General features: G+C 41.1%; 1 protein-coding gene across 1 annotated transcript; it reads left to right on the top strand.

Moving 5' to 3' along the window:
* Positions 1-3,230: 3,230 nt before the first annotated feature.
* On the top strand, positions 3,231-8,731 carry LOC129201865 (lysozyme g-like). Its single transcript, XM_054813713.1, has 5 exons — positions 3,231-3,640; positions 4,307-4,396; positions 5,013-5,209; positions 6,208-6,346; positions 7,778-8,731. The coding sequence occupies exons 1-5, from the start codon at positions 3,634-3,636 to the stop codon at positions 7,909-7,911; spliced, it is 567 nt and encodes a 188-aa protein (XP_054669688.1). The 5' UTR covers positions 3,231-3,633; the 3' UTR covers positions 7,912-8,731.
* The last annotated feature ends 4,727 nt before the right edge of the window (positions 8,732-13,458 follow it).

Raw genomic sequence — 13,458 nt, 5'->3', positions numbered from 1 at the left:
ACAAGAAAAAACATACTAAGGACAAGTATGTATGTCTACAGCTACATAACAGCCAGGAAAGGGAAAGTGGTAAACAGGTTTGCCATGCAGACAGAGTAGAGCAGGTACACACACATAAATGAAAAATACACGTAGTTTCCCATTTTTGGCTTTCATTTTTAATCAGCAATGAATACAAAGCATTTAAGTATTGCTCTTCAGTATTTATCTTGTAACGAGAATGGCCTTTGCTGTACTTAGGTGAGGTCATGAACAAGACTTCCAAGACACTTGAGAATTTATCTAAAGTCTCAGCTCAGCTTTGCAAGACCCAAGGCTTGCAAAAATGAACTTCTTATAAAACACACTGAAATTTGTGCAATTTGTATAAATTTCATGTTGCAATCCTGTTTGCACTCTCCAGCATGGGGCTTTACATCTGCTGATGGGACAAATAGAACTTCTGCAAAAACTACTGGGGACTTTTGAAATCAAATCAATAAATAAACCAGCAGGGTTTTGAAATGTATGGTGCAACTTGTTCCTTTTACTAGGCACAGCCACTGCTTTCCTTCTTTCAGTACTGTTGGAGCTTAACATCTTTTTGATTGCTTAAATGCTAAACTATAAAACTGAGCTTCGCTACGCTGGTGTCTTAAGTTAATTTCTTAAATATGAACCATTATTATAGAAAAGAAAAAAATAACCAGAGCAATCGTTGAGAATAACGTATCATCAATGGTATAGTTTACTGATGGGACTACACTACCTAAAAATTACATAGGAAAAAGAAAAGAGCCAATTTAATCCCACATACAACACCAAGGAGCCATGGGTGCTTCTAAACCAAGTCTGCAGTAGTAAAACATGCGAAGGATAATCCACTCAAAATTTTTGTTACATTTGGGCTTGTGTGATTCTTCATGAAATGCAGGAAAGGCCTAAAAGCATGTTCTTAGTTTGCTTTATGCTGCCCTAACCATTGCTTTGTACCAGACAGGTCCTGTTTGGCCTTCTTGGGCCTCTCTCCTTTATGGAGAAAACTTTGATTAAATGCATGCCAAAACTCTCAACTATTGGCTTACCGGAGTGGAAAAGAGACTTGTTTTATTTTAAGGGAAGATGTCCTTACTAGTAGTTACTGAAGATAAACAAGAACTAAAAGTAACATAAATCACAACTGTCTTCACACATTGTTTAAACATTTCCTAGCAGGGTTACCCAAATTCCACCTTCTGATTCTGGAAGGGTCACTATTTCACTGTTTCTCTAGCCATCAAAAATGCTGCAAAACCAGACAGGACACACCTGAGGACAACACAAGCAAAATTAAGTCCAGAAGAAGTAAGTCAAATCACACTCCTACAGTTAAAAACCATCTAAATACAGTCAAAAAGTTGTTATATATAAACCAGTTAAATACTATTTAAAAACAGACAAAGTTTCATTCATCTCTGCAGCACGATGTTAAAAAAAAAAAGCATGCTAGTCATTGCTTTGCCTTCAACTGAAAAGATTTCCAAGCCGCCCTGTCCCAGGCTGTGTGATATCACCTGCCCTCACAGGAGCTTTACACGGGTATTCTTCAGGTGAAGCTTTTGCGGATGAGCCAACGCTCACTCCACCACTGAGAAACAACTCTCTGAATCCCTTTCAGTAATGCATAACCAGCTTCTGAAAAATGCCAGGGCCTGCCTCCACAGCCATTATCTCAGTTCTTACACCAAACATTTTCAGTTTATAAGTTTCTGTTTTGATAAATCTTTCACTCATGGAAACCAGATTTAACTGACTCTGTCTCTTCCTACTCTTTCTTTCAGGCTTTTCCCCTCCTGACAGACAATCAGCAAGTTAAATTATTCCTTCGGGTATGTATGTGTATATCCCCGTTACCTTCAGATTATGCCCTTGCCTTCGGTGGGGTTGCAGAGACTTAATGGACGGAATTCAGCAGAGGTTGCTGGGGAGGGAAGAAGCAGCCCACGGCGCTGGCTCACGGCACTCTGCGGTGAGGTCAACACAAGACACCGAGTTTCATGGCAGAACCACACTGACAGGCTTTTTGTAGAGTGTCTGAGAGGTGAAGAAAAACTAGGATGAGCTGGATAAGAAGTAGAAGCTGCTGATTGCCACAACTAACAGCAAGTGCAAGGGGAATCCAGAAGATAAACCACGATTTGGGGCACTTTTGAGGCTGCCCAAAGCCACCACCTGTACCCCTGACGTAGCAGGAGAGATCACAATGCAGCGCGGCTTATGTACTGCCTCCTCAGTGACAAGCGAGCGATGGGACAAGTGAGAGATGCTGCAAAGAGCACTGGCAAAAGCCATAACTGGTTCTCCATCCCTGGAGACACGAACCTGCAGCAGCTCCCGAGCTCTCGCTGGAGCCTGCGAGATGCAGCCTGCTTGACATCACACAGATGACAGCCAGGGCTGTTGTTATGAACCATCGTGCGGACGTGCCATTCTCCCCCAGGAGTGTGAATACAGGTTTGCTGAGGAAAACACTTCCCAGGATATGTGCGACTCCATGCATGCGTATATGATTAAATAATAATTTCTGGATAGGGCTCCAGAAAACCCAGGAGATCCACCTGCCTGCCTCAATTACTGTGATGTAGAAGAAGCAAACTGGTATACCCTTTACGATTGTCCCCCAGCAACAAGGGAGCACAGGCTATGTGGAGGTTACTGGTTTGTAAATCATCTTTAGTAGTATGTTGAATTTTCTTTTTTTTTTTTTTTTAATGTCACTCCTGTATGAGCTATATCTGTTTTATTTTCCTTTCTGGCAGAGGTACTTTCCTCTGTTTCAACTTTCTTTAAACTTGCTCCTAATCGTGAACATGAAGAACTGCATACAAGGGCTGCTGTGACTTTTTGCAGCCAGTTCTCTACGTAAGGCATCAACAGTACAGGAAAAATTCACAGAATTGAATCTTTCAACACTATAACACAAGATGAATTCCCCAGCTTAAAATGTGAAAGAGCTGATAAAAGAGTGAAACAGCATTTCACCCTCATAAAATTTCCCAGGGAGGGGAGACGGATGTCGGGACGAATTAGTAGTGGCTGGGAGCTCTGCCATCCAGTGGCTTTTTTCCTGACTGCTGAACTGCTACAGCAGCTTTGACCCACGCTGCCTGCTCATTTGGGCTTGTGCCTTCACCGTTGTTGTTACTGTACGAGAGGGGATAACAACAGGCACCTGGCACAGTCTCTGCATATCCGAATTCTCAGTGGTTGCAGCCCTGTGTAATGTTATTGTTGCTGGGTCTTTGCCTGCAGAAACTTTATTACACCCAAAAGCACGGGTTCCTGTTTTCCTGTTGTCAGCACGTAATTGCTTCCAAGAACTGAAGGGGGGCGGTTGTTTTCAGAGGCTTCTCCTAGTTCCAAACTGTTAGCAACAGGGTTTTACATTAAATTAAAAGGTATTTCATTTTTAAAATCGTAATGTGCTGTAGAGCAGAAACCCTGTTGTGTTTGAGAGGACGCACCAGAAGTTGTTAGGCGTTCCTGTTTCTCGTAAGACCAGCGGCGTGCGGGAAATGCACTGAGTCAGCTGCTCCAAAACACCGCCAGCAGATTAAAAGCCCGTTTGTCTCTAGGAAGCATGGCGAGAAGGTGGGGAGACATCCTGCAGCAAACATGTCAGGTCTGTGATATTTGTCTAATATTCTTGTAAATAATTCACTGTACCAAAGTCTGTTTTCCATTAACTGCTGGGCTTGGGTTAGCATTGCTCCTCTTGGTTGTTGCTTATGTGTTTTCCCTTCTGCAACAGCATGTTCAGGCAACAGATAAATGTAGATAAATTGCATGTCAAACAAGCTGCAAGTCAGATAAATTTTAATGGATGTAATTGAAGGATGTTTCTCTTTGATTTTTCCTGTTGACGGTAGCTATGGAAAAGCAAGCTGGAGCCAGTAAGTAGTGTAGGATTTCTTTTGGCTCTCATAGATTTTTTTTTTTTTTTTTGGAATAGAAAAACTGCCTCTTGGAGGTGCTTTTCTCCATTGGCTATGTGGGCAGCCCAAGTCACAAGCTTGGACTAGACAGCTAAGTTTTAGGCAAGCTAAAATTTCAGATGAATTGTGCACAAGCTAGTTCACCTCACAAGCTAAGCTCTGGTTTTACGTTAGCATGACTGAGATGTAATCCTTTCCAGAGCACACGGTATCATGACCGCATCTCCTAGTACAAATGCCTGCACCAGTATCAAAATGATGCCATGGATTTCAGTGATGGATCTGAAAACATTTTAATGGCATGCATCACACACTGCGCTGGCCTGACGTTTGATTGTAAATACTGCTCTTAGGCTGTTTGGAGCGTTACGGGAATATACTGAATGTTGACACAAATGGAGCTTCGGAGGCAACCGCAAAACCGGAAGGTCTGAGCTATGCAGGTAGGCACTAATTCAGTTGTTCATCTCCCCTTACATCCACGCACAAGCTCATGCCTATTATGTGGTCTCTGGCTGTCAGTCATTGCCAAGCAAGCAGATTTTTCCACAGCCAACAAAGATCCCACCTGGGCACATAAGTTTATGTTGGGAATAGAGTTGCCTTTGAGATGTTCTAAGGAACATTCAAGATCATCACAGAGAAAATGCAAGGTCTGCTGGGTGCATCCAACTCCTGCCATCAGGCCTGATTTTCTCTCTCCTTTAAGGGGGTTTCCCTCATGACCTAAGTTTCTGAACATTTCCCCACTATAGTCCTAAATTAAAAGAAACTAAATCTGGGACTAATACAACCAAAGGCTTAGATTTAAAACAAGAAGATCCACCTTTTAGTCTGCACATTAAAGAACTGCCCTCTGCATTTGAAAAAATGTCTTTATATCATCTGTGTATTGATTTTTAGGGCACTTACTTACCCTTCAGCAAAATTGTTCAATTCTATCATTGCTTCTCTCTCAATAGATTCAGAAGGATTCAAAATGTCAGCTCAATCATAATGACTGTAGGAACAACTTGTTTCCGATTTTTAAAATGAAAAGTCATGCACATTGTGTTGTAGGAGTTCCTGCTTCAGAGAAGATTGCAGAAAAAGATTTGAAGAACATGGAGAAATACCAAGCGAAGATTACAAAAGTCGGCAACAGCAAGTGTGTTGATCCAGCTGTGATTGCTGGTATTATCTCTCGAGAGTCACATGCTGGGACGGTGCTGAAGGATGGCTGGGGTGACCACGGAAATGCATTTGGTTTAATGCAGGTATGGTTAACCTTCTTAAAAACACACACCTCATCCTTCTTTTGAAGCAGAAAGTCAGAAGAGCAGCAGGGGGCCCGCTGAAAGGCAACCCCTTTAACCTTTTCAGACAACTCTTTGGCCAGAATAAAGCCAACACTGAGCTGGCTGGCAGCTCCCAGCACTGGGGAAGGACCCCGGTGAGCGTCAGGGTACGAGCAGACTGCTTTTGCACTGTGAAACCGCTGCTTGCTTCCTAGTGCTCTCTTGCGAATGAAGAGATTAATTGTTCCTATTTCATACTGTAGATAAAAAATCTTGTTTCAAAAAGCTTTCTTTTTTTTAAACTAAGCACGGAGGTCTGTATGCTGCAGCTACACACAGTCAGGTTAATTACGCTTTATGCACCACAGGGGCCTGGCTAGTGGGGGATCCTGCTTCATTATTCATGCCTACATTCACGCCTCACTTGTTTGCCAAGTTGTACACTTATCCGTACAATCCCTAAGCATTTGTTGCACGCATTGGGATCCGCTTTTCTAACAGCTCTGGCCCTCTCAGACTTGTGCTTTACTACCCCATGGATAGGAGAAGGAGAAGGAGAAGAAGGAGAAGGAGAAGTAGGAGAGCAGAACTGGGGCAGAGACCAAGGGGTTTTCCCACCCTTGACGCAGCTGGGGAGGAGAGAAGCAGTCACATTGCAGCTGGAAAATCTTGAACAGCAGTACGCCAGCTTTCTGCACCGTCACCTTTACAGCAGCAGCTGTGTAGGGTTTTTAAGGCTCTGGCAGACAAGGAGGTGGGGCAGGCATTCCTCTTCAGTGCACCGATAGTCTGCTACTCACACATCTGCTGGTTTTGCCCGCACCTTGAGCTAAGTTTGCTTCCTCTCTACAGAATTACCAAAGAGGTAAATCGGGAGATGAATGATGAAAATTAACACAAGCAGCCTGTAAGCAATGAAGAACTCTGGATAAATAGTGGGGTTTTCTGGTGTGCTGATATTGCTGTCTCACTTTCAGGTTGACAAACGGTACCATAAGATTGTCGGGACATGGGACAGCGAAGAGCACTTAGCACAAGGCACAGAGATTTTGTGTGGCATGATAAAGGAAATCCAGAAGAAATTCCCAACATGGACAAAGGAACAGCAGCTCAAAGGTAGAGGTTTGTCAGTTTTAAAATGTCACCTTTAAAACACTTCATACACATAAAAGTCAGGCACAGTAACACTGTAAAACTGAGCACTTCAGGAAACTAAACACATCCCAGTCCCCCAGTTCATTTTATTGAGGTGTGGAACATATTCCTTGACACTCACTAAAAGGAATAGAAGAATAAGATGTGGTTGGCTTTCTAGCAGGCTTCTGGAAAACTTGGCAAATATCGTAAATCATAGAATGGTTTGGGTTGGAAGGGACCTCAAAGATCATCTAGTTCCAACCCCCCTGCCATGGGCAGGGACACCCTCCACTAGACCAGGTTGCCCAAAGCCCCATCCAACCTGGCCTTGAACACTTGCAGGGAGGGGGCATCCACAACCTCTCTGGGCAACCTGTTCCAGTACCTCACCACTCTCACAGTAGAGAATTTCTTTCTAACATCTTATCTAAATCAACCCTCTTTCAGTTTAAAGCCATTACCCCTTGTCCCATCACTACATTCCCTGATAAACCAGCCCCTCACCATCTTTCCTGTAGGCCCCTTCAGGTACTGGAAGGCCGCAATTAGATCTCCTCGGAGCCTTCTTTTCTCCAGGCTGAACAATCCCAACTCTCTCAGCCTGTCTCCATAGGAGAGGTGCTCCAGCCCTCTGATCAGCTTCGTGGCCCTCCTCTGGACTCGCTCCAACAGCTCCATGTCTCTCCTGTACTGGGGCCCCCAGAGCTGGACGCAGTACTCCAGGTGGGGTCTCACAAGAGCGGAGTAGAGGGGCAGGATCACCTCCCTCGACCTGCTGGTCACGCCTCTTTTGATGCAGCCCAGGACACGGTTGGCAAATATCATGACATTTTTCAGTTGCAAGGAGTAAAGGCTGGGTTTTTCCCCACCTCTCTCCATTTCATTTGTTTTGCGTTTCTATACCCACCTACAGAAAGCTACTATCCTGGCAACTCCAAAGAAGGAACACATTAATTTTGAAACCGTATGGTTCTCTCTGAAGGAAACATGGTTATATTCTTGAGCACTGATTACAGTTGCAGTTGTCACAGTTGGATCCCTTTACTCCAATTACAATAGAAATATGTCTGAGGTTATTAACACGGGTAGACGTGAAGGAATACGGGTAGACGTGAAGGAATATGCACAAAAGGAAACAGTCATACAACCGAAGATGTTATATTAGCAAAATATAGCTAGGGGACAATGACCATATAGTCTGGATGTAAAGGAGGAAATTATAATTTCTTCACAAAGTTAAAACACAAAAGGAACACCTCCGTGGCAAAAATAGCTGGAAATGGTAATACAATATTGGTGAAAAAGAGCGCTGAAAACCAAAGCAACACATTTAAGTTGTGATTTGTGTTCATTTGTTTATTTACTGATGAAGTGTCACCCCTGCTTATGTGTTTCTTTCACTCATTTCAGGTGGGATTTCAGCCTATAATGCAGGCCCTAACAACGTCCAGAGCTACGACAGAATGGATATTGGCACAACACACAATGACTACGCCAATGATGTGGTTGCAAGAGCCAAGTTTTATAAGAGAAATGGATACTGAGATATCCAAGTGATGATTAGATTTGAGTCACTGATTGCATACTTTGCTTCTAATTAAAAAAAATCCTGGATTTCTCCCCCAGAAAGAATAAGAATGGGGGAGGGCAATGAAACTAGAAACCAGTGCAAGCTTTCAATGTTTTTTTTTTCCAGCTGAGGAAAAAAAAAAAAATCGCTTTAAAAGATAACATCGCTAATAATCTGAACTGCAACCTATCTTTTGCCATTTATTTTTTATCTCACTTCATGAGAATATTTATGCAGAGTTTTCACCTGTGCTTGCAGTTTCTCAAGCAGCAGATTAATGCTGCAAGAAAGTTATAACACTGCTTAACAAGATTTTATCTGCCTTAGATTTTATCTGTCAATACACATGTCTAATAGCACTACAAAATTTTTTTTTTACAATTTGCTATTTTGGAATTTAATATTTGCAATAAATATTGCATATGTTTAATCCACCAGAAGAATATATCACAGTGTATCATTTCCTTTTAGAATAATTGCTCTTAACTTTGGTGGTGTGACCTCAAAGCAGCTGTTTCTTGTGACAGGAGGGAAAAAACTAAGCTATCCTTAACTTTTTTTTGCCCTTGATACTACTTCACTTTAGCATTTACAATTGCAAACAATCTGTAAAACTCAAGCTGCTGTAAAGAGTATTTCTATTGAAGCTATATATTAGCTTCAATGCAGGGTCTGGAGTAAGAATATGCACATTCCATCCTGTTTTTAAAATGGCACGTAGTTTATAAAATCTGATACAAGTTCATGCACAATAAACAGATCCTTTTAGTCAATCATATAATATAGCTTTTGGGGAGCCTTAGCTTCAGAGTTGTTGGGTTCATTCAGCCATTTCAAGACACAGGGCAGAAAAGTAAGTGGTTTAGAGTGGTTAAAGAAACCCCCTCAAGCATATCACTAGGGGCTAAAGGAGAAATAACAAAGACACAGGAGGGTTGTATGTTTGTTTGTTTTAAATATGATGCATTTTTTTATAGCTAGTATTTTGTACCTGTCATTAAAAATATCCTGATACTATTATTAAAACACTGTATTAGACTACAGTATTAATTACCAAATCCAAAACAGTAAGTGAATCTGCAACAGAGCAATAGCACAGAAATAGAGATTTATTCTTAAAACAGTACATTTCTACATTGTTACCACATACTGCACCAAATATTTGCTTGAATATATTTTAAACGCTACAGCAGGTAGACACAGCAAACGGTTCCTACCCAACAAGCAAGCTCAACACGAGCCAGCTGTGAGCTCAAGCAGCAAAGGCAGCTAAGGGTACCCTGGGCTGTATGAACAGAAGCACAGCTTGACCAAGGGAAGGGATTACATGCCTCTACTAAGTGCCTGTTAGATCACATCTAGAGTAGCATCCAGTTTTGGGCCCCCCAACACAGGAAAGACCAGTTAAGTAGAGTGAGGTCAGCAGAGAGACACCAAGGTGGGAGCTGGAGCCCCATGAGAAGGAAGAGCTTCAGGTGGACCAAAGAGCAGCCCCACAGTACCTATCTGTGAGGGACAACTGAGCAGATGGAGCCAGGCTGGCTCCTCCTGGTAGTGCAAGGTGAGAAGAGAAGAGACAACAGGCACAAGCTGAAAGAAGAGAGGTTCAGACTGGATACAAGACTGTATCTGGCATATAACCTTTCCCCATGAGGACAGCCAGGCAGCAGAGCAGGCTGCCCAGAGAGGCTGAGCTGTCCCTGTCCTCAGAGATATTCAAGACCCGGCTGGACAAAGTTCTGACTCTAACCTCAGCGCTGGCCCTACGTTGAGCAGGAGGCCAGACTAGAGACTTGCAAGGTATGTTCCAACCTGAATTTTGCTATCAGCTTAAGTCAGCCTGTTTGTTCCCTGCACAAAAAGGCAGCATCTCTTACCTGTACTTCATGCAGATTTACATGAAGCATTAACAATGCTCCATTAATGAAAGGACATGGACACACACTGTTTGAGCACCCTGTAGGTTCAGGTCTTAGACCTGAGAGAAAATCTTTAGAGAACGTATGCTTATACAGAGCAGGTTTGGGATAGCAGATTGACTGTATGACAGTTGTAACCTTGGAGGAAACACTATGTTAGAAACACCCAAACTTACACATATATTAAAAATTCTAAGAAAATATAATTTCCTTTTTTATTAAAGCTCCCAGCTCATCAATTAAAGACAGCTGTAAACATCTTTTGTAACTAAATCTTACCCAGAATAACAGATACTATCTAAAGCATTTTCCCTTGTCTGTACTTGAGAAGCAGTTATTAGCTCTGCTCTAACTTAAAAAGCACGTGATAAACTAAGTCGTGCACAGTACCAAGCCAGCTTGTTCATTAACACATTTTTCCTGGTTTACATTGCAGTACTTTTGAAGGCTGCAGCATCTGTATAGTGTAACGAATAGAAGATCCATATTCATAGACATACTGTGCACAACAGAACTGGCAGCGCTCCCTCTGTTGGAGATTCACCAGGCTGCAGTGCCGTGGACACAAATCCTGAAGGTGCTTGGTAAGGCTGAGTGATCCTGGCTTTGGTTCTCTGGGCCACCAAGTCTGCTACAAGACTTTTATTTGCTACCCCTCAGCAACAAGACCCATTTGCCTAATTTTGTGGGCCCCTGTACTTGTGCCATCTCTTTTAAGCATACCCTGTACCTTGGATGCACTACATACGTCCTTCAAAAGGGCTGAAATTTCAGCTTTACTAAGTACCTCCCTGTGGGGAACGTGGTCAACGCCACACAGAGATTGCAGTTAGAACACACTGCAGCACAAGATGCTATGCAGATACTGGAAGGAAGGAGGGAGGGATGGAGGGAAGAAAAGCAGCATTCATCTACCTGCTTCACTTTTTCCTTGCTAGTCTATATACTTTAGACCAACACCAGTATTTTCTGTGTCCTTCCGACTACAGCCTGAAGCTTGTTGAGAAACTGAGCTTTTTCAGCTCAATTTCACATTTCTGCCTTCAGCCTGTCTGTAGGAGCCATTACACTCTTCAATGCCACTGCCATAGCCTAGCCTTCTTTTTCTCCTGCACACACTGTCTCCAGCTTTTATGTCCCTCTACTGGTATGTCTATTCCTTTAAACTCCCACTGGTGTTTACTCTTCTCTGCAATCACGCAGAAAGGATAAACATTCATTTTCAGCCACTGTATCCCTCTGATCTTCTCAGAACATACAGTCATTAAGATTAACTCCTCTACAGTGTGGTAAACTATGGAATTTATGCTCGTGGGAATGAAAACTACTTTATCATTTGATACAGCAGCGCCTTCCTAACTTTGGCCACAATTCTTAAAACTGTAAATAAAAATACGCACACAGTACTATTCAAGATCCTTCAGTGAAAGGTGTTATTTTATAAACTTGCAGTCCATAATTACTAGCTTGCATCAAAGAAGTATGCTTCGGGGTCTCCAAATATCTGAAGTTTGCAATTTCACAAAAGAAAAAAAAAAAACAACAAACCCACAAAAAACCCTATCAAGTTTCACACAGACTGCAGCTCTTAGGCTATTATAATTAAACATTTAGGATCAAGAAATATGTATGAAGCGAGGTAGTATGTTTCCTGAAAGACAAAACTATGCAACCTACCAAGATGTGAATCACTCTTCTGTTACTTCCAGAAAGCCTATCATTCATTTAATATTTACGGCAAATATTAACAATATTGAATTTTATATTTGTACACATGGAATCCTTATTTAAGCATCGGTGTCAAGTCTGCCGTTCGTACCAGACAGGGTAAGAATTAAGTTTATATTTCATACACAAACTCTTAACTCAGGCATTAAATTATTTATTTTATAAAATATAAATCCAACCAGCACACCTTATGACTTAATTTCTTTCTGATCCACAGGTTTCAGATGCCGTTTAATGACAAGCTCTCCATTGCTTGTAAGAAAGGTGTCCGACATTTCCTCTTCTGTCGGCAACCCGTAAGGTAGTTTCAGTGGCTGTATTCTGCAGGCAAAAGAATTTGCTTGGTGAAGTCCTATGACTACAAGAGAGTTACATGAAGTGTGCCAAATTAAACAAATAGTTAACAAACCTTATCAGATGTTTAACAACTTTCAGTCTGGAATTCACAGAAGGGATATTTTTGTGCAGTCTTGGCCGATGCGCCTATATAAAGGATAGAATAGGTTTCACCAATGCATTGCCAAACCCCAAATCTCTGTTCACCGAACTTTTCACACTATCAGTAAAAATATAAACCATATTTGCAAATGTAAGATTTAGAGAAATAAGTTATGCATCACGAACATATATCAAAATACAAAATCAAAACTTGATCAAACTCTTGATTCCAGTAGAATGAAAAGTTCAGCTTTATTCTCATTACATTATCAATATGTTCAGAATTCTTCCAACTGTTAAAAATACTATAAATGTAAATACAGCAGTTTAGGGGTAAGACTGCTTGCTTCAGTTAGATCTTAAATTGATCTGTAATATAACATTTACTAGACAAATTTTTGCACAATGTGCAGTTGGCCTAAAAAATTTGGATAAACACATCTTTGACACAAATTCTTAAGAGTCTGTTTGAAAATTTATCATCCCTTTTGGATTTGGAAGCCTTTTCATTAATAAATGAGTCTTATTTGCCTACCTGCAATATCTGAATAGTATGACCCACAGAGAAAACTGAATTCTATGAATTTACAAAACTATTTTTATTATTTTAGCATAATTCTCAAGGTAAGGTTCTCCTCAGGCATGCATAACAATACCATACAGTGATATTCTAAATTTCCACTAAATGGGCATTTGGCAATAATGTTCCTCTCAGCTCTTAAACACATCAATTTCTCAATTACATTTATAGCAACTGTAAACCAATCCAAGTTTTGTGACTGCAAAATTGAGGTCCTTAAAAAAACCCCACCACCTTAATTCTACCCTACGTTTCTACATTTCTGATGTACACAATGAAGTATAAAGAACAACAATCATACTTTATCCAATCCAAGATCACGTATTATCTTCTTTTCCCAATAGGGGCGACCAATTACACTTTTTATTCTAGTAACAACATGGATTTTGTGGGGCTGCTCAGGATCACCTCCATACTTTTCATGATCTCCAGGCCGCGGCTGAAATACCTAGAATAAGTAGTTCACAAAAACAGAGGTTTTTTTCCTAAATATCTGAATTATTATAGTTTACAAAATAAATACTTCAACCTTGGTAAAATATGTTACATGTTTAACCACCTTTCTTTTCAGAAGGCCAAAGTGACCTCAAATTTAGCTTTTATAACATTAAGTCAAACATATTTTTATAATGGTTTGCACTCTTGAGTTTGGCCATACAACTGCATGGAAATACATGGACAACACTATACCAGCACAGCACTTAATTCATACGCATCTCATTGAACAACCTCTGCTTAGGCTCAGAATAAGTTTCTCCACAGGCTTTAAGAATGATTTTAAGTAAGAGAGTCAACTGACACTAGATGGTATCTTACAAAAAATAACCTAAAAATGTAAACTGTAAGTCAAACTTCC

This window comes from Grus americana, chromosome 1 (genome assembly GCF_028858705.1).
Source record: "Grus americana isolate bGruAme1 chromosome 1, bGruAme1.mat, whole genome shotgun sequence".
Taxonomy (NCBI): domain Eukaryota; kingdom Metazoa; phylum Chordata; class Aves; order Gruiformes; family Gruidae; genus Grus; species Grus americana.
The sequence above is the reverse complement of the archived record's forward strand: the minus strand, read 5'-3'. Positions and strand labels throughout refer to the sequence as shown.